Consider the following 25283-nt stretch of genomic DNA (forward strand, 5'->3'; position numbering starts at 1 on the left):
CACACACACACACACACACACACACACACACACACACACACACTACCACAGACACAAGCAAAGGTTATGAATCACTTTCTACACATTTTCAGTTTTCACACGTAGGTCCGTAGGTCCGTGAGGCACTATAAATATATAAGCCACTTGTAATCTAACATTTCTAGTGGCCACAGATTTTAAAGAATTAAAAATAAAAAAGAAATTCCAGTATCATTTAACCTAGTATGTGCAAAATGATACTTTAGCCTCTGACCGTGTGAAACTAATTTTTTTTTCATATTAAATCTTTAAAAGCTGCCTCTGCTTAGAATCCAGTCAGATGCTAGTTCTTTGGCCAGAAACGGTCACGACTTGGTTAAACTTCATGAGACTGACAGTTGAACGCTGGGTTTCACACAAACCCTGCTCCATCCAGACCCTGGCTGGAAGCTGGCGAACTGCACTGGCCACTGGCATCTCTGGGCCTGGGTCCTGGTTCCCTGTGGGCCTGGCCCCATTGGCATCACGGCTGTGGGTGGTCCTCTAGTTCTCAATGCGCTGCTCAGGGGTCCCTCAGCAGCACCCCTCGTACTTTGGCTGAACAGAGACTGTCACTAGAGTCCCCCCGCCCCTGAGCATCCAGTGGTCAGTGTTCTGTGGAGGACGCTGATGGAAAGGGGTGTGTGTGTGTGTGTGTGTGTGGCAGGTGAGGGCGGGGGACTCCCAGAGGCTGAGGGAAGGGGGTCACTACTTGGCCCCCAACCCCCGGCTCTCGGGTGCGGGTCAGCAGGAGAAGCGAGCATCTCTCCCGCACGACCTCGGCAAGTGGTCCTGCCTTGCCGGGAGGTGTTTGGGGGGCTGCCAGAGACTGCAGGGACCTCCTGGGTCCCCGGGCTGGTTGCCTTGGCTTCCCCGGCATCCCAGCAGGCCTTTTCCAGCATCGTGACCGGGGAAGGGCAGACCTGAGTGCTGCTCGTAGGAGGGCAGGGCAGGGACCCGCCCCACAGTACCGGCTCTCCCGGGGCCAGCAGGGAGCCCTCTCGCCTGTGGCTGAGACCCTCCTCCTGCTGACACGCCTCCCTGGCTCCACAAATACTGTCCTTCCCGCAGATTCCCAAGGCCTTTCGCTTCCTCCCCAAAGCTTGCCCAGTCTGTTCTCCGTGCTCCTCAGCGGCCCTGAGCTCTAATCTACTGGGGCCAGAGAGGTAGCACAGTGGTTAAAGGCACTTACCTTGCACGTGGCTGACCCTGGTTCAATTTCCAGCACCGCATAGGGTCCTTGAGCACCACCAGAGCACAGAGCCGGCAGCAAGCCCTGAGCACTGAGAGCTCTGGCTCCCTACGACGGCACTTCCCACCTCTTCCTGTGGGTGTGGCCCAGGGGTCACGTGGCCACCGATGCACACCTGCAATGTGCACTACAGCAGACATGTAAAAACGTTCGCTTCTATACCCGGGATATCGGGGAATGTGCACTGGTGGAGGGGTGGGTGTTTGATCATTGTGAGACTGTAACCCAAACATGAAAGCTTGTAACTATCTCACGGTGATTCAATAAAATAAAATTAAAAAAAAAAAAAGTCCAAAAAAACAAAAACCCGAACGTTCACTTCTAAAGGGAACCACAGAGGCTTCTAAAAGGCAGGAAAGGGGGCGCGACAAGCATTGCTCCCACAAACTAGCCACCCCAAGTATGAGGCCAGTGGCTCGTGTGGCTGCAGACACCGAGAGCTAGTCTCCAGGTCCTTGGAAGCTGGCAGGAAATCCTCTCAACTAACGTCAAAGTTATCTTGCCAGGTCCTTTATTGAGTACATTGAATTAAATGTGAAATAACTAGAGTGCATTGAATTAAATGTGAAATAACTATAATTTTTCTCTCTCAGCTTGCTGCCCACAAACACAGACCACATGACCAAGGAGTGATGCTGAGGCCCATCTGTCCACTGAAATAATGCGGGGCTTGGCCAGGAGGCGTCCTCAGAGCAGGGGTCCTGGGAGTTGACTGTCTGCCTATGTCCCCACACTCTTCCAGTGTGCCAGGGACCAGTTTAGCTGGTGGCACTGTCAGGACATCCATAAATGGTCCTGCGGGCAGGGATCCTCTCCCTAGGGGCCACCGAGGGGAGCGGAATGCTGGCCCCTGGTGTCCTCCGGCGGCGGGGGGGTAGGTGTTGGGGAGGGAGTTGACTGTGCAGCAGGGAACCCACATTGGTGCTCCCAGTCAGGGAGCCCAGGGCTGGAGGGAGACTGTGGCACAGAGACACCCTTCCCTCTACGCCGCGGGCAAGGCAGGCTCTGGGCAGCTCCATGGGACATGAGTAGCCGTGCCTTGATTGGACCAACCTATAAGATGCCACCCAGAGCTAAAGCCGAGATCCTGCCGCTGCCACCCACGGGCTCAGCAATGAACCACATTAACTTATGCCCAAGCTGAACCTCACTCCTCCCCCACCCTGGGATGAACCTCACTCCTTCCCCCCCTCCAGGATGAACCTCACTCCTCCCCCCTCCAGGATGAACCTCATTCCTTTCCCTCCAGGACGAACCGCATTCCTTTCAGATGCCCCATGGCTCTGCGGCCGGAGCACCTGAGCTGGCTGAGATACGTTACGTTTAAGCAAAACATAAGGAATGCATGAGTTTCAAAACGGTTTATTTCTTCCTCGCCCAGAGGTGGCGGAAGCTTGCCGCGTCCTGTCCTGGGTTAGTCCAGGGAGGTCTCAGGCCAGAGCCTCTCGCCCTGGGGAGTCCACGGGCCCTGGTGGCAGGGCAGGAGGTGGCTTCATGTCGCAATAGCTGAAGCCGAAGTTGTCCAGCTTGTCTCCCTGAGAGAGGCTTTCGGTGCAGAGTACCTCCAGGGCTCTGCTGTCCCGCAGGCTTCTCCTCTCCAGTGCGTCCTGGAGAAGCTTCCGGATTCTCTGGTTTTCCTTGGAGGTGGCCTCCCAAACAAACTCAAGTTCACCTTCCATATCTCTGACAGAAATAAAGGAAAAGTTTAAAATAGCACAATTATAAGAGGATGGACATGGAGAGTCTCATGCTAAGTTAAAAGAGTCAGAAAGAGAGGGACAGACATAGAAGGACTGCACTCATTTGTGGAGTATAAAATAACATCACATGAGGCTGACACCCAAGGACAGTAGAGACAAGGGCCCGGAGGATTGGTCCATGGGGGGAAGCCTGCCTCAAGGGCTGGGAGAAAAAGCAGTTGGGACAGAGAAGGCACCCTTAAGGAACTGATGATTGGAAGAATCCCTCAGGATGGGAGATACGTGCTGAAAGTAGACAAAGGACCAAACACGATGGGCCTCTCGGTATCTGTACTGCAAACCATAATGCCCAAAAGTAGAGCAAGAGTAACTGGGGACATTGGTGGTAGAATATGTGCAACAGTGGAGGGATGGGTGTTCAATCGTTGTATGGCTGAAACTCAAACATGAAAGCTCTGCAACTGTAGCTCACGGTGATCCGATACAAAACAGACAAACAAACAAAACCCTAAAGATGCCATTAAAAAAAGAAAATCTTAGCCGAGATGTGACCCCGGGGGCCGCACGCGCGTGCGGCTCCTCTGCAGCTGCACGAGCGTGAATCCAGACCCAGCTGAACCAACTTCAACATGGGCAGCTCCTTGCAGATTGTCTCCAGCCAGAGAACTAAGTCGTGACCCCATGCCCGCCCAGGAGGGGAAAGGTATTTCTCTCTCTCTCTCGCCTGTCCCTTCCAGGGGATGAAGGGCGTGGGGACCGCCATATTATGACGACCACAGATGGGGTGGGTTTACAAGCTTGCAATGATCCAATATCCAGAAGAAATCTCCCTGGACTTAGTTGTAAAAGTACAGAAATACAAAATCTCATTTCTCTTCACAACAGGTCTGACTCTAGTGGGGTGCTCCTAATAATAATGGTGAGGTTTGTGTTGAAATATTGAATGTAACCAAAGTAAATAGAAAGTAAAGTGAAATTTATCAGTTACAAGGCGGGGAAGGGGGTGGAGGGGGTTGGATGGGAGGTGTACTGTGGTTTTTTTTTTTTTCTTTGGTGGTGGGATATGGGCACTGGTGAAGGGATAGTTGTTTCAGCATTGTATGACTAAGTCTTAAGCCTGAAAGCATTGTTTTTCCACATGGTGATTCAATAAAATAAAATTAAAAAAAAAAATCTTAGAATCCTCCATGACCGAGACCTGAGAGAAGCTGCAGGTGCCCACAATGCCAAGCTGCTTGGTCATCCTAGTGACACCACCGCAACATCTCCAAAGTTCCAGCACTGACAGCCCCGAGGGAATACAGCACGGTAGCACTGTCATCCCATTGTTCATCGATTTGCTTGAGCGGGCACCAGCAACGTCTCCATTGTGAGATGGTTCACTTGTTTAATTTTGTTTCGTCATCTTTACCATTGAACTCAAGTCAGTGAAGCCATTTCTGAAGGTTCATATCCCCTGGAGTTCTGCCTGGTTTCCTCTGTGTATCTGATGGGTTCTGAAATCTTTAATACACTTTTGATTAACTTTTGCTTATTATCTAGGTCCAATTTCTTTCTTTTTTCTTTTTCTTTCTTTATTAGTATTATTATCTTTGCATATGGCTTTCCAGTTTTACTATCATAGTTCAGCATACAGCATTTGCTTGCTTGGGGCCACACTCAGCTATGCTCCTGGCTTACTCCCAGCTCTGATCTCAGGAATCACTCCTGGAGGGGCTTGGAGGACCATATGGGGTGCTAGGAACTGAATCCTAGTTGGCTGTTTACAAAGCATCCCATTGTTCATCGATTTGCTTGAGTGGGCACCAGTAACATTGACAGTACAGCCTTACCTGCTGTACTATCTCCCCTGACCACTTAAAAAAAAATAATAAGCTGGGTCACACACAACTGGGGTTGGGAGGGGGGTGATTACTCCAAGGTTGGGGCTGGGGTTAGGAGAGAGGTTGGTTATGCCGAGGCTGGGGATAGGGCTTGGGGATCACTCCTGGTGGTACTCAGAGGACCAGCTGATACTAGGTACTGAAAAAAAAAAAAACCAAACCCATCATGCACTGGACTGAGTCATCCTCCAGAGCTGGCCCCGTTTTTCCAATGACTGATGATAGTGAGCACATCTGTGACAAACTGGTCTTTGTGGGGGAGGGGGCAGTTCATTTTGTCTGACAATAAGAAGCAAAGGCAGATGGAACACAGACACATCCCACAATGCGATATAGACGTGCATCAAATCATCACGTTGAACACCTTAAGCGTATTATGTCATACTGTCAACTGTAAAAAAAAAACAAAACGTACAAAGCTGGAGAACCATTTTTAAAAAGGTGGAAAGCAAACAAGAAGACCACAAGGGTTCTGCCGACCCTCCGACCGGCATTTCAGGAAACAGGGATGCGACACGGGGCTGTGGCACCCACCTTTTCTGCTGCAGGGCCTCGTCCAGGACCTCCTGCTTGTCCTGCAGAATCCGGTGGAGGTGCCTCATCTCTTGCTGGTACTGGGCCATCCTGCTACTGAAGTCCTCTTGCTGCTCTGTCAGACGGTGGCTGATGTCGCCCACCTTCAGAGCCGTCCGCTTCCTGTAGCCCTGAGGGGTAGGGCGGACACTGTCATAAGGAGGTGCTACTGCCCATGGGCCTGGTGGTCGGCACGTCCATCGTCTATTCCGTTTGGGCATATTCACTGGCTCTCCACGAAAAGGACGAAGACATCACACAGTAGGTCTGTACACTGCGAACTCTAACACGCCTTTCCTCACTCTTGCTTTACGTTACTATGCTAACTCTCCTACTCCTTGCTTTTTCAGCGAGGAATGATATCCCCTGACTCTCAGTAATTACATCGGACAAAATTAGCAAGTCTATTCTGCTTTCCACATTCCTTTCAGCATCTCCTGTCATTGCTGTCCTGGTTGAACTATTTCCACATTGTAAGAAAACATACATGTTTTGGGGCTGTAGTGATAGCACAGCGGGTAGGGCGTTTGCCTTGCACGCGGCCGACCCAGGTTTGAATCCCAGCATCCCATATGGTCCCCTGAGCACTGCCAGGGGTCATTCCTGAGTGCATGAGCCAGGAGTGACCCCTGTGCATCGCCGGGTGTGACCCAAGAAGGAAAAAAAAAAACATGTTTTATTTGATCAGCCTATCCCTGCTTTGTAAGTCATAGTTGGCAGTTAAATAGTCTTTGCTCATGACAAGTGACTTGCTGCAGTTTGTCCAATCCTTTTTAGCTGGTTCAGTTGAGGTTGAATAATCCACAGGATGGCTTGATTTGGGGAAAACATTATACATTTACTCACTCAGAACTACCTGAAGAGCAGCTACGAAACTTTTGGCTTGTACTGTTTTTCCTTGAGTATTTACAAATGGCATTCTACTCCTTTCTGGTATCAGTGTCATGGGTTCAGTCTCAGTCCACTTTCTCTAGGTGTAGATTGAGTAGAATCTACAATGTAGATTCAGTTATAGATGCAAGTCTCTTAGGAAAAGTTTTTCTGAATTATGTTTTGGTACAGAGTAAGTTCCAGAATCTTTATTTCTTCCCTGGGGACTCAACAAAGGGTAACTTGGGTCTCTGTCACTTTCTCCTGATTTCACTTTCACATCTTGATTTCTGTTTTCTTGTCTGTGTCTTTCTGATTTCTATTCTTTATGCCCCTCATCACGCTTTTATGGTTTCCCCACGGCTCTCAGTAATTTGGTCTATTTGTGTTCTCTTTCCTAACATTCCTTGTTGCGTCGTGTCCCTTCCTTTCCATATCTTCCTCTGTCTGGCCACTTCCCTTAGAGAATCTTGTTTCCTCTTCGTGGAATTTCTTGCTAACTTCACTTTGTCACCTATCTCTCTAGCTCCTCATTTATCCACCTGCCTGCCTTTCCTGTCGTGCACATTACAACTCTAGTCTCCTGTATTTCTGCATTTTTGATGTATTTTCGATCATGTATAAGAAAACTGCATATCAGTATTTTCCTTTTCTTTTACTCAGTTGTAGAAACTGAACTCTAGGCCCCACACATGCAAGGCAAGTGCAGTGAGCCCCGCTGCCTGCAGCTCTGATCTCCCCGGATCCTGGGGCAACTTTGACTGCCCAGCTCCCCCACCTCACTTTTCCAAGTTCTATTTTCCTGGGGGATCCTGAGGTATCACGTCTGCATTTTCTCAAGCCTTTCCGAGTCTCCTTTGTCAGGACCATAGAGATGGCTCTGGCAGGCCGGGATCCCGCTTACCAGTCCCCCCTTCGGGTGCTGGGTGACCCCTTCTTACCACTCCTACTCAGATGAACAGGATGTGCTAACACCCCCAGATAAGGACAGCCACCCTGAACATCAGACATTCCCTTTTGGAAATGAAAGCCAACGAGAAAATCTGAGAAAACACAAACCCCATCACTGTCCGTCACTGTTCATAAAACCTCCCTGCAGGTTCCAGCACGACTAGCAGAAGTCTCTCCTGCCCTTCTGACACGGACAGGGAACACTGCTTCAGCTTTGGGTGAAACTGTAAAATAGCCTGTGTTAGTTTACTTCCCAATTAGTTACTGGACTTACGAATTCCACGAGTTCAACAGCCAGTTGCCGATGTAAGTGCCTAGACTATACCAGCGAGCAAGAGAAGGAGAAAAAGCCTGCCCTTGTGGAACTTATCTCTGCTACAAGGAGACAGAAACCAACAAACATGATCAAATAAAACATCTCGCCTGGTAAGAGGAGGTAATGTCTACAGAAAGGATAAAGCTGGGTGCTGCGAGTCAGGGCTGAGAATCCAAGTGCGCCTCCCGGGGGAGGTAACACGTGGGGACGTGGGGAAAAATACACAAGAGGTATTCGTTAACAAAGCAAGTGATCATCTAAGGTGATAGTTAAGGTTTGCTTCCCAGTGAAATACAAACACAAAAAAGGAAAACCCAGGGCTGGAGAGATAGCACAGCGGGTAGGGTGTTTGCCTTGCACACGGCCGACCCAGGTTCGATACCCAGCATCCCATATGACCCCGAGCACCACCAGGGGTCATTCCTGGGTGCAGAGCCAGGAGTAACCCCTGTGCATTGCTGGGTGTGACCCAAAAAGCAAAAAAAAAAAAGGAAAAACCAAAACTGAAATACTATCGTTTCTCGCTTGTGTTACACTTCTCTTGTGCAGTAATGTGATTGTGCCATTCACCACACCATTCCTTCCAAAGCATTGTTTGCTGTTCCTTGGATGATATCACATCACATTTACATGTTCCACTCTCACGCACTGTCTCACTGAGCACAGTTATGAGCAGTGCGGATGTGAGTATGCCTGGACACGCTTTCTGAGGCATCTCTGGGAGAGTTTAGATCCGAGAGAGAAATGGGAGGGCTGGAAGCTTTTTTGTCAACCTTCTACTTTTACTAAGTCTTTGCTTTTTGTTTTTGTTTTTTTGCTTTTTGGGTCACACCCAGCAATGCACAGGGGTTACTCCTGGCTCTGCACTCAGGAATCACCCCTGGCGGTGCTCAGGGGACCATATGGGATGCTGGGAATTGAACCTGGGTCGGCCGCGTGCAAAGCCAACACCCTACCCGCTGTGCTATCGCTCCAGCCACTTTCATTAGATCTTTGAACCAACTTCCAGCTCTAGCCACAACACTGAGGAGCTCCCGCCGGTCCACGTGAGTGCTAACTGCTGTGCATGGTGTCAAACATCCTAATCTTTCAACTTCTCACACGTTTTTCACCACCCGGCCACTTTTACGACTCCTCTTTGCCTTTGATGTTCGGAAGTGTCACGGATGTAGTTAGGAGCCTATTTTAAGTTCATCCTACTTGGCGACCAGACCACGATAACAAAGTATACTTTAAGGCGAAACTGGCCCAAATCATCATTTTCTTTAAAGCCGTGTCAGACAACAAGCATTCTGTGATACCTCTGATGACACCAATCAAAATTCCTTGAAAACAGAGACACACCTGCTAGCTATCCACGGTCACACTTGAAGGCGTCCATGAACTAGCAGGCTAAATTCGATTTTTTCTGGTCACTGCAAGCCACAGAGGAGTCCCCCAGAGTTCTGAGTATGGGGCTAACACGGGCATTTCTATTTCATTTTGCAAAGAAGTCCTCTCTTCAAAGAGAATCATACTTAAAACCCACATTGGACAGCAGAGCACAGAGCTGGTGCACCGAGGGCAGGGACACGGGGCGGGAGTGTGACATCTCTCCCACGGAGCCTGGGGCCCGAGATGCTGCGGAGGGCATGCGAGTCTTCCTTGAATTTCCTCAGCTGCTGGTCCTCCCTGGGGCAATCCAGTCTCTGAGCAGGGCAGTTCCAGATGCTGCCTGTAGCCCACTCTACCAGAAACTTGAAATTCCCTTCGGAACACCCCCCTGAGAATCAAGCCTACAAGGCAGGGGGGCTTCCAAATCCTAGCAGCTGGGAAAGAAATACCAGACAGCATTTAAACTTCGAAGGGAAAACGCGGGATACTTGAAAGCAACACTTGTGAAAGACGCAGCCTATTGTTTCCATGGTGACAGATGTTGGCATCTGAACAACTCCGGGATTGAAGAGAGATGGGCAGGAGAGGAAGAGAATGGGGTAGAGGTGAGGGAGGAGGTCAGAGGGCAGAGAGGGAGCAGTGAAAACAGTGTCTGGGGCGGGAAACGGGAAGGAGCAAGGAGAAGGCGAGGAAGGATTAGCCAAGTGGACACTGCTCTCCGATGGAAAGAAGCGAGGCTGGGCTGGGTCCCCGGGGAGGATGGAGCCCGGAGATCCAGGGGCTTCTGGGTTTAAACCTGGAGATTCTTCGGTATCTCTTCTCTTCAGTTTTTTTTTCTTCTTCTTTTTCTGGTTTTTGGGCCGCCTGGAGATGCTCAGAGTCCTGGCTCTGTGCTTAAGAATTATTTCTGGCAGTGCTTGGGGGATCATATAGGATGCCGGGGATGAAACCCAGGCTGGGCATGTGTAAGGTAAGGGCCCTACCTGCTGTACTACTGCTCCAGCCCCTTTCTTGCTAAATTTTATAAATAACTACACGGCATTTTATTGTGTGGATGAACTGAACTTTATTTTGTGAGTGGAGGGGTACTCTGTCAATGAAACTCTAAGTTGCTTCACTCTGTGGCGGAGTGACACAAACGTCTCATTTTCTAACATACATGGAGTTCTGCACCCGGGTTCTCCTTCCCCACTCTCCGTCCCAGGTGGCATCCTGGCGACTGAATGAGCACCTACCTTGACCTTTTCCTCCAGTCTTCCCAAGCGCACATTGCCTTCTAAGATTCTGTTGAGGATTCCACACTTCTCACTTTCTAAACATTTAGCCTATTAAAAAAAAAAAAAAGGGTGATAAGGAAAATAATGAGTCCCCAGTTTCACAGGAACAATGAAAATTTTTTTTTCCTTTTTGGGTCACACTTGGCGATGCACAGGGGTTACTCCTGGCTCTGCACAGGAATTACTCCTGACGGTGCTCAGGGGACCATATGGGATGCTGGGAACTGAACCCCGGTTGGCCGCGTGCAAAGCAAATGACCTACCCACTGTGCCATCACTCCAGCCCCACTGTCACTGTCACTGTCATCCCATTGCTCATCATTTGCTTGAGTGGGCACCAGTAACGTCTCCATTGTGAGACTTGTTACTGTTTTTGGCATATCGAATAGCCACGGGGAGCTTGCCAGGCTCTGCCGAGCGGGCAAGAAACTCTGTAACTTGCCGGGCTCTCCGAGAGGGGCGGAGGAATCGAACCCGGGTTGGCCTCGTGCGAGGCAAATGCCCTACCCGCTGTGCTATCGCTTCAACCGATCCAGCCCCACAACGAAAAATTTTTTTTTTTTTTTTTTTTTTTTTGCTTTTTGGGTCACACCTGGCAATGCACAGGGGTTACTCCTGGCTCTGCACTCAGGAATCACTCCTGGCGGTGCTCAGAGGACCATATGGGATGCTGGAAATCGAACCTGGGTCGGCCGCGTGCAAGGCAAACGTCCTACCCACTGTGCTATTGCTCCAGCCCCCACAACGAAAATATTTTTAAAAATTCTTTTGTAAAGAGAATTGCTACTCACAAGTTATTTCTGTTTTGCCACTTGCCCTTGCTCCCCCTCCCCCGCCCCCAATATCCCAGGAGACAAGAGTCCATGCTGCATGCGGGCACGCTCCGGGGCCGCACAGGAAGCCCTGAGCCCTGGGCCATCTGCCCCCACAGAGACAGCCGCGCCCTCTCCATCCCATGGCCCAATCATTTATTTTTTCGCCACACCCATCTGTGCTCAGGCATCACTCCTGGTGGGCTTGGGGGATCATCTGGGGTGCCGGGGATCGAACCTGGGTTGGCCTGCAAGCAAGGCCAGTGCCTGACCTGCAACTAGAATTTCGAGTTGACTTTTTGTTTTGTGGCCACACCCAGTGGTGCTCAGGGTTACGCCTGCTGGTGTTCAGAAGACCACACGATGCCAGGGACAGACCCCCAAGCTTCTGCGTGCAGAACCTGCATTCCGGCCCATGGAGCCATTTCTCGAGACCGACTGTGTGGCTCTTACGATGCTGTATAAGGGCTGACTGCTTTTTTTTTTTTCTTTTTGGATCTCATCCGGCAATGCACAGGGGTTACTCCTGGCTCTGCACTCAGGAATTACTCCTGGCGGTGTTCAGGGGACCATATGGGATGCTGGGATTCGAACCCGGGTTGGCCGTGTGCAAGGCAAATGCCCTATCCACTTTGCTATCGCTCCAGCCCCCTGACTGCTTTCTAAGAGACTCAGCGGGGAGCACCCCAAAATTGCAGTAGTACAGAGGACAACCCAGGCTTGTCCTGACGGCGGGAGCTATTATAATTTCCAAGTTTCTGTGACAATGATCTAAGTACAGAATGGAGCCTCCAGGCTGACTTTATTAGCATTTCTTTTAAGTAGAGACGAACATTTTCTTCCAAGCTGCTGTGCACCACTTATAATTCCTCTTGGGGTGGGGGGGAGTGAATCCATTTTACAAACATCTTTCTAACAAATAAAATAAGTCCATGAACCCGCCTGGAAGGCTTTCCATAGCTCATTCTCCCCGGAGAAAGGTCAAGTCCTACCATGCTTGTTTAAATAAGTAACAGACTTTCCGTATAGAAAAAGCATAAGATGCAGACAACTGAAAAATGATTTTTAGGGGTGGGGGATATGGCTCAAGGGATATGGCACATGCTTAGCATATTTGTGACCCTGAATTGAATCTCCAGCACCTCGGCATGGTCCTTTTAGCAGCACTAGATGGGTCCCAAATTTAAAGGAAAATATATTGTCTACACACACGCACACTCACTCTCTCTCTCTCCCTCTCCCTCTCTCTCTCTCTCTCTCTCTCTCTCCTCTTTCCTCTCTCTCTCTCTCTCTCTCTCTCTCTCTCTCTCTCTCTCTCATGATTCCACCTCTTGGAGATAGTCACCAGCTTGCTGTTAGGGTTTGCAGTAAGTCCCAGCACACACACACACACACACACACACACACACACACACACACACTCCCATGATTCCACCTCTTGGATTTGCAGTAAGTCCCAGCACACACAACACACACACACACACACACACACACACACACACACACACACAAACTCCCATGATTCCACCTCTTGGAGACAGTCGCCAGCCTGCTGTTAGGGTTTGCAGTAAGTCCCAGCAGACTTTCCTCCCAAGCACAGGACTTGGCACAGCATCTGTCAGCTGACACGGCGCAGTCTGCTAGAGGCATCTTTGAGAGCCAGTGTGAGGGCTCCAAGAATCCGGCTCGCAGCTTAGCTCTCCCCGCTGGGCAGCCCTCCCTCGCCCAAGGACTGCCATCACCGACCCGCCCCTCGGGGGCCTGGTGCTCCGAGGGGCACGGTGGAGGAGAGTCAGTGTCGGCCTCAGTGGGCGGTCTCGGGGCTTCTCCTCAGCCTCTCGAGGGTCTTATGTTCATCTCCCAAGAGGGGGGCGCTCAGAGATGCCTGTGTGTGTCCAGCAAGGTCTGGTCACTGCTCGTCCTACTTAGCTGGCTACATCTCTTTGGCGAGGTCACCTTCTGAGCTACCAGTTGCCACCAGCCAGAAGGTTCTTCCACCTTTCAAAACTCCTTTTTTTTTTGGTTGAAAGATAAAACATTTTGAAACTTGGAAATGAGTACTTGAAAATTTAAGAGATACGCTTTTCATGGATAATTTTGTCTAAAAAAAAAAAAAACCTCTCAAACTTATGTTTGGATAATAGCTTGCAGTTGATGTCACGAAGGAAACTTACCAAATATACAAGAAGATCGCGTTCTTGGGTTATAGTCTCTGCCAGGCCAACAAGATCTGCCAGATACTGGTGAGCAAACATTTCTTTCTCCATGCTTTTTTCGACCTGCTTTTTGAGAACTTCGATTTTCTTTTCAGATCTCCTAGAGAGTTACCCCAAATGGTGGAATGAAAAAAAACTCATTAGCCTGAATGGCTAGGACACAGTGAATACTTAACAGCTAAATGTATTTTAAAATAGCAATTATGTTAGCATTTAATTGTTATCCTTCAGCAGCCTAAATCTATTAAGTTTCTAGGTGAAAAAAGGGCGCAAATGGAGCTTCATTTCAAACTGAGCACGATTACTGACTTCGACCCAACTTGGTAAGAATCCCAAAATGTCTCACACAATTAATAGGCTCATTATATTGGTTATTCGATTAACTTTGGGCTTTCATTGTAAGAGATAATTTTGAAAAAAGGAAGTCAGTAATTCCGAAATAGACTTCTAGTAAATGGCGGTGAAGACCTCTTAGAACTTTGAGAAACTCAGTGTCATTGATATGACGATCATCCATCACCAAACGACAGACTTGAGAAATAACTGGGTCACATGACAGAAATGCTTTCCCGATGTGTCTGTTTTGATATCTCCAAATCTCGATGCTCCTTTTCTACTCGAAAGCCAATGTCAGAGATAAAAAATGCACTCAGTTAGGACACAGAGAGAAGCCACACAAGGGAAGAGGCAGAAAGGAGCAGTAACAGGCCCTCCGCCCTTTGCAGAACCGAGAGGACCAAGCTGTCATCATGGGGATACAGGAGAGGAAGAAGCAGGTGAAAAGACACCTAGGAACAGCGGGGGAGGGCTTGGGGTACCACAACCTTAATAAACGTCAACACTGCTGTGACCCTGTTACTTGAACTATAATCATCATCATAATATAATTTCTAATGCAAATGAAATAGAGCAGTCCATTCTACTTTTTTTTTTTTTTTAAAAAAAAAGGCTTAACCATGCACCCACCTGCATCTCCTCTGCGTCTGCCCCAGCTCCACCCGCAGAGCCTGGCTTGCGGCCGTCAGCTCGTCTTTCTCCAGCATCAGGCTCTTATTCTGCATCTGCAGGCTGGCCAGCGTCTCCACCAGCTTGTCCATCTCTGCGCTCTCTCGCTCTTCCTCCTTCTGCAGCTGGCTGGGGAACCAAAACATCCCGGGCTGTGCCTAGGAGAGCGAGGCTGGCCCACGGCAGTCAGAATCCTCTGGCCACTGTGGGCCGGGGTGGTCACCTGGAAAGTGCCGGCAGCAACACTGCCTGGGCTCGGGACAGAGGCCCCCAGGAGGGGCACCCACTCCTGGAAGGTCACCATCTACCTGTTTATCAGACTTGGATTTTTTTTTTAATTTTTTGGCTTTGGGGCCACACCTGGCAATGCTCAGGGGTTACTCCTGGCTCTGGGCTAGGGACTCACTCTCGGCATTGCCCTGGGGACTATATGAGACGCCGGGAATCAAACCTACTGTACTACCACTCAGAACGCCCTGCCCTGCCACTTTTGCCTTGACTTTGAACACACAGACTTGTCCATACTCCAGAGAGCAATTCTCCACATATAACTGTGATAATTGCCCCCCATTTAAATGTTGAAACAACTCTTTTTTTTTTTTTTGGTCACACCGGCGATGCACAGGGGTTACTCCTGGCTCACGCATTCAGGAATTACTCCTGGCAGTGCTCAGGGGACCATATGGGATGCTGGGAATCGAACCCAGGTCGGCCGCGTGCAAGGCAAATGCCCTACCCGCTGTGCTATCGCTCCAGCCCCTGTTGAAACAACTCTTATGCCATAGCAATGACAGCAAGTTCTCGCTTAACATTGTCAGTCAGTTCTTGGACGTTGCGACTTCAAGTAAAATGATGTAGGACCCATTGCGCCCAGGCTAGTTGACATGAACAAGAGTTTAATTTCTACAGTGTCTTTCTGGTTAGAAAAACATCATTGCACTTCTAAGTAAAGACCCCAAAATACTTCTAGTATTAAGCAATACTTTGTATTCATCCATTTGTTTTTCCCGGCCTCTTATTCCAGTGTAGGGTCTCTACTGTCTAGGGGGCTAAGGGTGCAAGGAGAGAATGAACCCCTGACAACAAGCCCTGAAACACCTTCCTCGGCAGGGTGCCACCCCCTTACGCAGGCGGAGACACCTGAGACGTGCCATGAACACGCACAGCTCTGGGCTATGCAAGGAAAGCAGAGTCCCGGCGAAAACCGCAGACGCTGGGGAATGTGCAAGCTCTCCCGAATGTTGGCTAGACTAGGCGCTGAGATCTCCCCCTCACCAATATGATAACAACAGGACACTGGGAATGAAGCATCATTCCAGGACCTGCTCCACAGGCACGTGCCTTTCTGATGACGTTTAAATGACGAACAAGGCAGACAGGCAAGCTCAATATTGAATCCTGTCTGGTTACAAAAACATCATTGCACTTCTAAGGAAAGAAGTGCGCTAGAAGTGCCTCTAAGTACAGGGTGCTCAAAGGAAGATCTCATTGGGTCTCTCAGCCAGTTTTCAGGCAATAACCTGGACTAAAAAGGTCAGACCATGGGAGACTGCACAGCACTTAAAGGAACCTGGCGGTGGGGGAGGAAGCTGGGCTCTGGGAGTCAGGAGGGGGCTTCCCCTGCTGGCTGGCTGGCAGCCTTGGGCTGTTGTGGGTCTGCAGGTCTACCTCACCTATCACGCAGCCTCCAGAACTTGTCAGTCTGAACTCCCAGTCAATAAAATAAAATAAAATACAAATGGGAATGAGGCTTGAGGCGTGCAGGGCCACAGACGCTGTGGAACTGGGGCCCGAGCCGCTGGAGACAGTGGAGAATAGTCTCCAATATAGAAGCTAGGCTGCCAAAAAATAAAAGGGAAAGATGCAGAATGAAAGAGTGAACATGAAGACGCAGAGCCTGAAGTATCTGTGGTAGGAAAGGTATGAGGCCAACATGTCAAAGGAAGGTGGAATATATTTTTGAACTGGAAAGGGTTTAACAGAGGCCGACAAACTTGGGAACCTGATGAAAATCTGCATTGTCAAGAGTTGTCTAGAAAAAAACACATCTTTTTGTTTGTTTGTTTCTTTGGGAGGAGGGCACACCTGGCTCATTCCTGGCTCTGTGCGCAGGGGTCACTCTGGTGGGCTGGAGGGGGCGGGGACCATATGGGATGCCCAGGATGGAACCTGGGTCAGTGAGGAGCAAGGCAAGCAACCTGCTCACTGCACTATCGCTTCTGCCCCAATGACTGCAGTATTTTTTTTAAGTTTTCACAATAATTTATTGCATTCAATATTACAACACCAGCCCCACCACCATTACACCTCCCCACCAGCATTATTTCAAATATTCCCACCACCCCCAAAGCCTGCCCCTAATGACTGAAGCATTTCTTTTTTTTTTTTCTTTTTGGGTCACACCTGGCAATGCACAGGGGTTACTCCTGGCTCTGCACTCAGGAATTATTTACTCCTGGCGGTGCTCAGGGGACCATAGGGGATACTGGGAATAGAACCTGGGTCGGCCGCATGCAAGGCAAATGTCGTACCCGCTGTGCTATCGCTCCAGCCCCTGACTGAAGCATTTCTTAATTCTCAAAGAGCTGGAAAAGATGGTGCAAAAAGATGGTGCAAAAAAGAAGATCTTTATCTGACAGTGAATCTGATGATAGGCTGTCAGAGAAGAAAAGAGATGACAAACCTGGATTGATCTGGATCCCGGACGGATATTGGTGCCACTGGCAGCAGAGGGGGAGGATGATTCTCGGGGAGTAGAGAGGCAAAGATGACGGGCATGGCCTCAAATTGTAATTGCTTTTTTGTGAAGAGACTCGCTTGACATTTTTTTTTTGTCCAGAGATGAAACTCAATCACTTATACACATTGCTTACATATACAATATCTGGGTTTTGGTTTTCATTTACTACCGTGAAGGAATAACTATATCCTAATGAAAATCAACTTTCAATACGTTCATTTTTAAGTGGTATGCAGATAAGTGAAATGAATCAGAAAGAGAGGGAAAAAGATAGAAGGACTGCATTCATTTGTGGAGTATAAAATAACATAACAGGGGACTGACACCCAAGGACAGTTGAGACAAGGGCCAGGAAGATTGCTCCATAGTTGACAGCCTGCCTCATGAGCGGGAGGAGAAGGCAGCTGGAATAGAGAAGGGATCACTAAGTCAATGATGGTTGGAGGGATCGGTCGGGACAGGAGATGTGTGCTGAAAATAGATAAAGGACCAACATTATGGCCTCTCAGTATCTGTATTACAAACCATAATGCCCAAAAGTAGAGAAAAAGTATAGGGGAAACTGTCTGCCATGGAGGCAGGGGGAGGGTGGGAAAGAGGGGGGTACTGGGGACATTGGTGGTGGGGAATGTGCACTGGTGAAGGGATGGGTGTCTGATCATTGTGTGATTGTAACCCAAACATGAAAGCTTGTAACTGTATCTCATGGTGATTCCATTAAAAAAAAAAAAAAAAGTGAAGGACAACACACACACACACACACACACACACACACACACACACACACACACAAGGCACATCCTAATTAAGTAGTCTACAACCTCCATCCCTCCCCACATTTCTTTGTGGCCACACCCAGCAGTGCTCAGAGTTTACTCCTGGTTCTAAGCTCAGAGATCACTCCTGGTGGGACTCGGGAGACCATATGTGGTACCGCAAGGGCACATTTTTACAAGAGAAGACACATTTTGCTCAGAGCAGTAAAGATAATGAGAGCAAATTTTTACCAGACATGATGTATGACAAAAACTATGGAAAGATAAAAAAAAAAAATGGGGGGGAGGGAATGAAAAAAAAAAACACTCAATACGCCCTTTGGCCACCTTGGAATTCTATATTCAGTGAAACTATTAGGCACTTGTTCCATCATTTTCCCACCCAATGCAAACCTTTCTGTCCTTTCCCCATTGTGAGGCTTCGCAAATAGGCTTTCCCATCCTTTCTTCTTCAAAATATTATTTCCTATGTATCTGTTCCTACTGAGAAACACCATGAGTTTTTGTAAACTGATTTTATTTCTAACAACTTGGTTCACATCCCGTGTTTCTAATGACTTATTTATAGACTGGTTTTTCTCCAGATGGAATTATATAATCTGCAAAAAAGTCACAGTCTCTCTTTCTTGCCATATGCTCTAGCTACCACATAGAAAGGCCTGGTGCTCACGTTTAGACATGAGGGCAGGGGCCTGGTATGGCTTCCGGTCTTAGCCAGAGGGCATCCTGCGTCTCACCACTTGGGTAGATGTTTGCTGTGCCTTCATCTGCTACAGAAACAGGAAGTTCAGATCTATTTCTAACACTTCCTTCAGAATGCTTACATCTCGATTCACAGGAGAATAGGAAAAGTAATTTTCTCTTCTTATCTATAAATGTTTTGGTATCAAGATTATACTGACCTTCTTTTTTAAAAAAGGGGGGGTATGTTGTCTTTAATGAAAGATCTTTGGATCTTGGGATTGGAGCAATAGTACAGTGGGTAGGGCATTTGCCTTGCACGCGGTCGACCAGGGTTCGATTCCCAACATCCCATATGGTACCCTGAGCACCACCAGGAGTGATTCCTGAGTGTAAAGCCAGGAGTAGCCCCTGTGCATTGCCGGGGGTGTGACCCAAAAAGCAAAAAAAAAAAAAATATTTGGATCTTTCATTCTTTAACAATTTCATTCTGTACCAACTCCTTACTGTGGTCTGGCATCCCTTTTGGATGGTTGAGCAGCTTTGAATGGGTGCAGCCCCTCCTAGGTGCCTACCCTACCAAACAGCTCAGTTTCAAGTAAATGAGCTCCTTGCCATGGTTTAGCATTTTTTCTTAATTTCCTTGTTTAATTTTTTTTCTTTTTTTGGGGTCACACCTGGCAGTGCACAGGGGTTACTCCTGGCTCATGCACTCAGGAATTACTCCTGGCGGTGCTCAGGGGACCATATGGGATGCTGGGATTAGAACCCGGGTCGGCTGTGTGCAAGGCAAACGCCCTACCCGCTGTGCTATCGCTCCAGCCCTCCTTGTTTAATTTTAATTTTCTTATTCCACAGGATAAGAGTGACTTAAGGCTCTTGGAAACACCTGCCAGATAATCTACCCAAGGGCTTTGTGGGTTCTCACTGTCGCCACTACTCTGTCAGTATTCCAGTCACCAGAGCTTTCTGATCATAATGTATTCTTTTAATACATTAATGGGGCTGAAAGGGCACTTTTAATTTCACTTATGTTTTTCTTTTAAGTAAAGAATGTTATTGGAAACAACTAGACTGTGGTCATTTGCCATGGTCAAAAGAAAAAAAAAAATCTCTTGTGATGTTAAGTTTAATGGCTGCACTGTATTCCTCCGTTTGGTTTTGAGGACACAACCAGTGGCTCTACTCCTGGCTCTAAGCTCAGTCCTGGTGGTACTCGGGGGAGCCAATGGGGGGCCGGAATCAAACCCAGGTTGGCTGCGTGCAAGACAAATGCCCCACCTGCTATACTATTGCTCTGCCCCTGTATTTCATTTGATGGTTGAATTTTTCCACTTAGCCCCGTTTCCCTATAGATATTGAGTTCTGTCACTGTCATTGTCATCCCGTTGCTCATCAATTTGTTTGAGCAGGCACCAGTAACATCTCTCATTGAGAGACCTATTGTTACTGTTTTTGGCATACCCAATACGCACGGGTAGCTTGCCAGGCTCTGCCCTGCGGGCTCCATACTCTCGGTAGCTTGCCGGGCTCTCCGAGAGGGGCGAGGGGCGGAGGAATCGAACTCCCTCGGCCGCGTGAAAGGCGAAAGCCCAAACGCTGTGCTATGGCTCCAGCCCATTGAGTTCTACGACTCCCAATTATCAGCGCTGGGCTTTTACACCCAGGAGGCCCCCAGGGATTCTATGGGGAGGCAGCCCTCCAACTGAGCGCAGACCTGCAGTCACACTGGGCCTGGGGGCGGGGGCTGGTGGCTGGGGAATGGGGGGTGGCCGAGCAGGGGCAGTGCCTGCCTGCACCGCTGAGCACCTGGAACAGGCTGGGACAACCTCTCCGGGCTCTGCCCGTGCCAAGCCAAGCGGCGTGGGGACTCACTCTCTCTGCGCGGCGTGGGGTCCTCACCTTTCTAATTCCTTTACAATCGAAGCATGAACATCCAGGGCGATTTTGCCATCCAGTTGTGATCGTAATTCCTGGCATTCCAGCTGTAAAGCTCCCAGCTGCTTCTTACTCTCACTCAGCTCCTTCTCTTGGCTCTGTGTGATCGTCTCCAGAAGCCGTAGCTCTTTCCTCAGCTGAGAAACTGGAAAGCGAAAGAAATAAAGAACTCAGTACAAAGACTGAACCAAAAGCAACTATGAATTAGGTTTTTTTTTTCTTTAAAAAAAATACTATGAATTAGTTTTATTAAAAAAAAAAAGGCCAACTTGTGGGGCTGGAGTGATAGCACAGCAGGTAGGGTGTTTTGCCTTGCACGAAGCCGACCCAGGTTTGATTCCCAGCACCCCGTATGGTCCCCTGAGCACCGCAAGGAGTAATTCTTGAGTGCAGAGCCAGGAGTAACCCAACCCCTGTGCATTGCCAGGTGTGACCCAAAAGGAAAAAAGAAAAAACATGCCCTCGGCCCAGATAAAATCCGGAGCTGCTGCTCCCGAAACAGACCCTCTGCTCCTAAAGACTATGATCCAAGAGGTCTTCTAACCCATTTTGGCACCCAGAGCGGCTTCTTACAGAAATGCATCTAGACTGTGAACAGAACTAAAACATCAGAAATCCAAACAATATTAGTGAGTTTGGGGAAAATTCCAAACAATAATAGTGAGTTCTCTATTGAAATATTGAATGTATTCAAAGTATAGAGAATAAAATGAAGATCATTAGCTACTTAGGTGGGGGCTGGGTGGGAGGGGGGTATATTGGGGTCCTTGGTGGTGGAACATGTGCACAGGTGAAGGGATGGGGTTTCAATCATTATATGACTGAGACTTATACCTGAAAGCTTTGTGTTTTTTTTTCACGGTTATTCAATATAATAAAATAGAATTAAAAAAAAAGCCAACTTATAAAAACCATCTTTTAAAAGACCTTTTAGATTTATAAATTAATACCAAATTAATGTTGGTATTAATTAAAGGCTGCATACTGAGAATCTAATAAACCTATAAGAAACGTTCATTTAATATATTCTTTTATCTAAGGATTCAGTATGTTGCTATTACTAAATATAAAATCTTGAATGATATTTGACTTCAGTCTGCGAGAAACTGGCCTTTCCAAGACTTAAGTCAGGCACACAGACACACACAAAGACAAATCACATAGGTGTGTGGGTATACATCACAATATTGTCTTAAAATGGCAAGATTTTAGCCTTTTATTTATTTATTTATTTATTTAATTTTTTGGTTTTTGGGTCACACCTGGCGATGCACAGGGGTTACTCCTGGCTCTGTGCTCAGGGGACCATATGGGATGCTGGGATTAGAACCCGGGTCGGCTGTGTGCAAGGCAAACGCCCTACCCGCTGTGCTATCACTCCAGTCCCGATTTTAGCCTTTTAAAAATTTTTTTCAGTGCCAAGGATGGCAGAGGGCCCAACCTCAGGCCCTCACACAGAAGGCCTGCCTCTACCACTGAGCGACATTCCTGGGCCCAAGATTTTTCAAGGTTTTGGGCTTAGGGATGTAGCTCAGAAGTAATGCACTTATCCTGTGTGTGTGACATCCTAGGTTCAATCCCCGGCACCATAAAAAGAGGAAGACAAAAAGTGATAAGGCCAAGATAGTCAAGATTTTGGGGGAGGTGGAGTGGGTGGGGAGGGGGAAGGTGGAGGCTGAGTTCTGGGCCACACCTGGTGCTCAGGGCTTGCTCTCGGCTCTGTGCTCAGGATGGAAATGGAGTCGGCTGTATGCAAGGCAAGCACCTTAACCCCGTATTACCTCTGGGGCCCTGATTTTCTTTTTTTTTTGCTTTTTGGATCACACCCAGCGATGCTCAGGGGTCACTCCTGGCTCTGCACTCAGGAATTACCCCTGGCCGTGCTCAGGGGACTATATGGGATGCTGGGAATCAAACTCGGGTCAGGCAAACGCCCTACCCACTGTGCTATCACTCCAGCCCCGGGCCCTGATTTTCAAGACTTTCAAAAACTCTTTACTGCGGTATTGTGATTCATAGTGCATATACATCATTTCAGCACCACGCCCGCCACCAAGATTTTAGAGACTTTTAAATTAAGACATCGAACATGGCCACACTAAGAGGCACATTCCTTTTGTCTTCTCTCTTTAAGTCTCCGTTCTCCAGTCTGTGTCTGAAAGTACATCCTAAACATTTCCAACCTATGTGACAAGGTAACAGTCTGCAACAGAAAGGAATTTGCTGGAAGTCTTGTGGAACTGGCCCACAGAAGGATCGGGGAGCACTGAGGGTGGATTCTCTCTGCTTCTCAGAAACACACATTCATGGACTTCGACGAACAGCGATCACTGGGAAGGGGGAACACGCACAACAGACTGAACGGTGTGGCCCGAAGGTCTGCCCTGATCCCCTGGCCAGGAGCGCCATTGTCCCTGTTCAGGTCTGCTGTGCTTGAGAAAGTTAAACTGGGAAAGCGTGGGAATTCGTTGTCTGTCATCCTTAATCCTGGAAACAAAGACGGGAGGCTCCCCTAATCCTGAGAGCAAAGACAGGGAGAGAAAGCAGGGATTGTCTCTCCCCCAGCCCTTCAGTGGGCGAGGCGACACCTCTGAGGAGGAATTCCTGGGGACGCTGCTCTCAGCCAGACCCGCTGGCTGCTCCCTGGGGATAACCATAACTCAAGGCGAGCCCGGAGCTCAGGCCTCCTGGAGGGGGCGGCAAAGATACAGGCAGGAGGAGGGCGGCAGGGGCTCACACCCGCAGGCGTCTCCCGCCCTCCGCGGCTCTCCACACGGGAAGATGAACCCAGCCTCTCTCTCCCGTGCTCAGGAACGCCGGGGTTTCAGTCAAAGCAGAATGACGGTCCCTGGCCTGGCCTGGCCTGGCCCCCCTCAAAGCCAGGTGCTGTGAGGCCCGTCGGGGCAGGAAGGGAGGGACAGAGGGAGACCGAGGCCGAGTGGGCGCTCACTCAAGGCGTCCGACTGAGAATGTTCCGGAAACAGCTCAGAGGCACCGGGCTCCTGCTCATTCATGATGCTCCACCGCCATTTGGGAAGAGACCCTGGTCTGGTTTCTGGAAAGGCACCTCCCGTGTCCCACCCTACCTGGCGCACACAGCACGAGGGCCCCCTAAAGCCAGCCCTGCTGTCACCGCCTGACTGAGAAATGTTAGAAAACTCAGAAAATGACTTTGAAAGCCTGCAGGGGAATGGGACACTGCGAAGGCTCAGAGAAATCGAAAGCCCCGGAGTGTAGGTGGCGGCGGCAGGACAGGACCTGAGCACCGCGTCCCCCTGCCCGGCCCCTCACACGGGTGCTGCCCCTCCTCGCTGGAGACGGGGCTCACCTTCCTCGTGGCGCTCCTGGTGCTCGTCCTTGGCGTTTTTTCTCTGAGCCTCCAACTGCTGTGTCAACAACTTGTTTTCCGCTGAAAGCAGGTCCGCCTGAGTCTGGAGCTGGTGCCTGCAAGTGAAACACGCGGTGAGACACAGCCCACTTCGGCGCTGAGGACACTCTCAGGTCCACCCGGGCGGCCGGTGGCATCGCCACCCACGCAGACACTCGCGCTCAGGACAGAGTCAACACCGCAAATCCTGCCGCTGGCCTGAAGTCGGAGGGAAAGGCAGCAAAGAATGACATGCGGCCCTGAATGACAGCGTCAGTGGCTTTCTGAAAGAGAAAACGTCAAATAGACACACACAAAATAAACACGCGCAAAAGTAGTGAGAATAAACTCCACCTCCACGCTGCCCAAGTTGAACAAATAGCCTCTCAGTATCTATACTGCAAACCATAATGCCCCAAAGCAGAGAGAGGATGGGGGGAAAACTGTCTGCCACGGAGGCAGGGGGAGGGCTGGAAAGTCGCGGGGGATACTGGGGACATTGGTGGTGGAAGATGTACACTGGTGGAGGGATGGGTGTTTGATCACTGTCTGACCGAAACTCAAACATGAAACTCAAACATGAAAGCTTTGTAATTGTATCTCATGGTGATTCAATTTAAAAAAAAAAAAGGGAAAAAAATCAAACAGCTACTTTTGTTTCCTCATTATAAATCTTTAATCCTCCAATCCCCTGGGCTATTTTGGAGCTGACGGAACTATTTAAAAAGGGAATTTAGAAAGCTCCACTTTGTTATTCAAAAGCACTCATTTGGCGGAGATGTACTGGAGGATGGAGTGATAGCACAGCGGTTGGGCTTTCGCCTTTCACGCAGCCGACCCGAGTTCGATTCCTCCGCCCCTCGGGGAGCCCAGCAAGCTACAGTGAGCAGCTCCATTGAGCTGGCCCCTGTGCTTTCAACATTCCTGGGCTCTCTCTGAGGCCGAGACTCACAGGAGACTAGGAGAGGACTGGGTGGTATCTGGGCAGAGGATGAAATATACAACCGTAGGGCAAGTGGATAGGGCGCCTGCCTCACATACAGCTGACCCGGGTTCAATCCCTGGCACCACACCTGGTCCCCCGAGCCTGCCAGGTATGAACCCTGAGCACAGAGCCAGGACTAAGCCCTGAGCACTGCTGGAGATGACCCCCAAACCAGAAATCAATATTTAAAGATCTTCAATAAACAGTCCCCACCATCCTAAGTGGGAATGGAAGATGTTATTCTTATCTTAGCAACACAAGGGGCGCTAAATTAACAAGATACCTCTGGGAGACAAACGGGGATCTTCTGATTCTTCATCTGATAAGAAACACAAAGACCCAGTTTTCCTACAGAAACTCACAAAATGAGGGGCTGGAGAGAGAGCACAGCGGGTAGAGCGTTTGCTTTGCATGTGGACGACCTGGGTTTGATTCCCAGCATCCCACTCCGAGCACCGCCCGGAGTAATTCCTGAGAGCAGAGCCAGGAGTAACCCCTGTGCATCACCAGGTGCAACCCAAAAAGGGGAAAAAAAAACCCTCCACAAAA

At 49.1% G+C, this 25283-nt stretch overlaps 1 protein-coding gene across 1 annotated transcript in view; it reads right to left on the reverse strand.

The window, feature by feature from the left end:
- Window positions 1–2616: 2616 nt before the first annotated feature.
- The window catches only part of CEP89 (centrosomal protein 89), a 65203-nt gene continuing 42536 nt past the window's right edge, over window positions 2617–25283 (reverse strand). The window contains exons 13-19 of the mRNA XM_055146504.1: window positions 23711–23826; window positions 20347–20527; window positions 14209–14376; window positions 13201–13342; window positions 10173–10262; window positions 5388–5557; window positions 2617–2953 (exon numbers count right to left, since the gene is read on the reverse strand). Of these exons, the coding sequence (XP_055002479.1) occupies window positions 2701–2953; window positions 5388–5557; window positions 10173–10262; window positions 13201–13342; window positions 14209–14376; window positions 20347–20527; window positions 23711–23826 (1120 nt within the window). The 3' untranslated portion in view covers window positions 2617–2700. The remainder of the gene's footprint in view (window positions 2954–5387; window positions 5558–10172; window positions 10263–13200; window positions 13343–14208; window positions 14377–20346; window positions 20528–23710; window positions 23827–25283) is intronic.

This window comes from Sorex araneus, chromosome 8 (genome assembly GCF_027595985.1).
Source record: "Sorex araneus isolate mSorAra2 chromosome 8, mSorAra2.pri, whole genome shotgun sequence".
Lineage (NCBI taxonomy): Eukaryota > Metazoa > Chordata > Mammalia > Eulipotyphla > Soricidae > Sorex > Sorex araneus.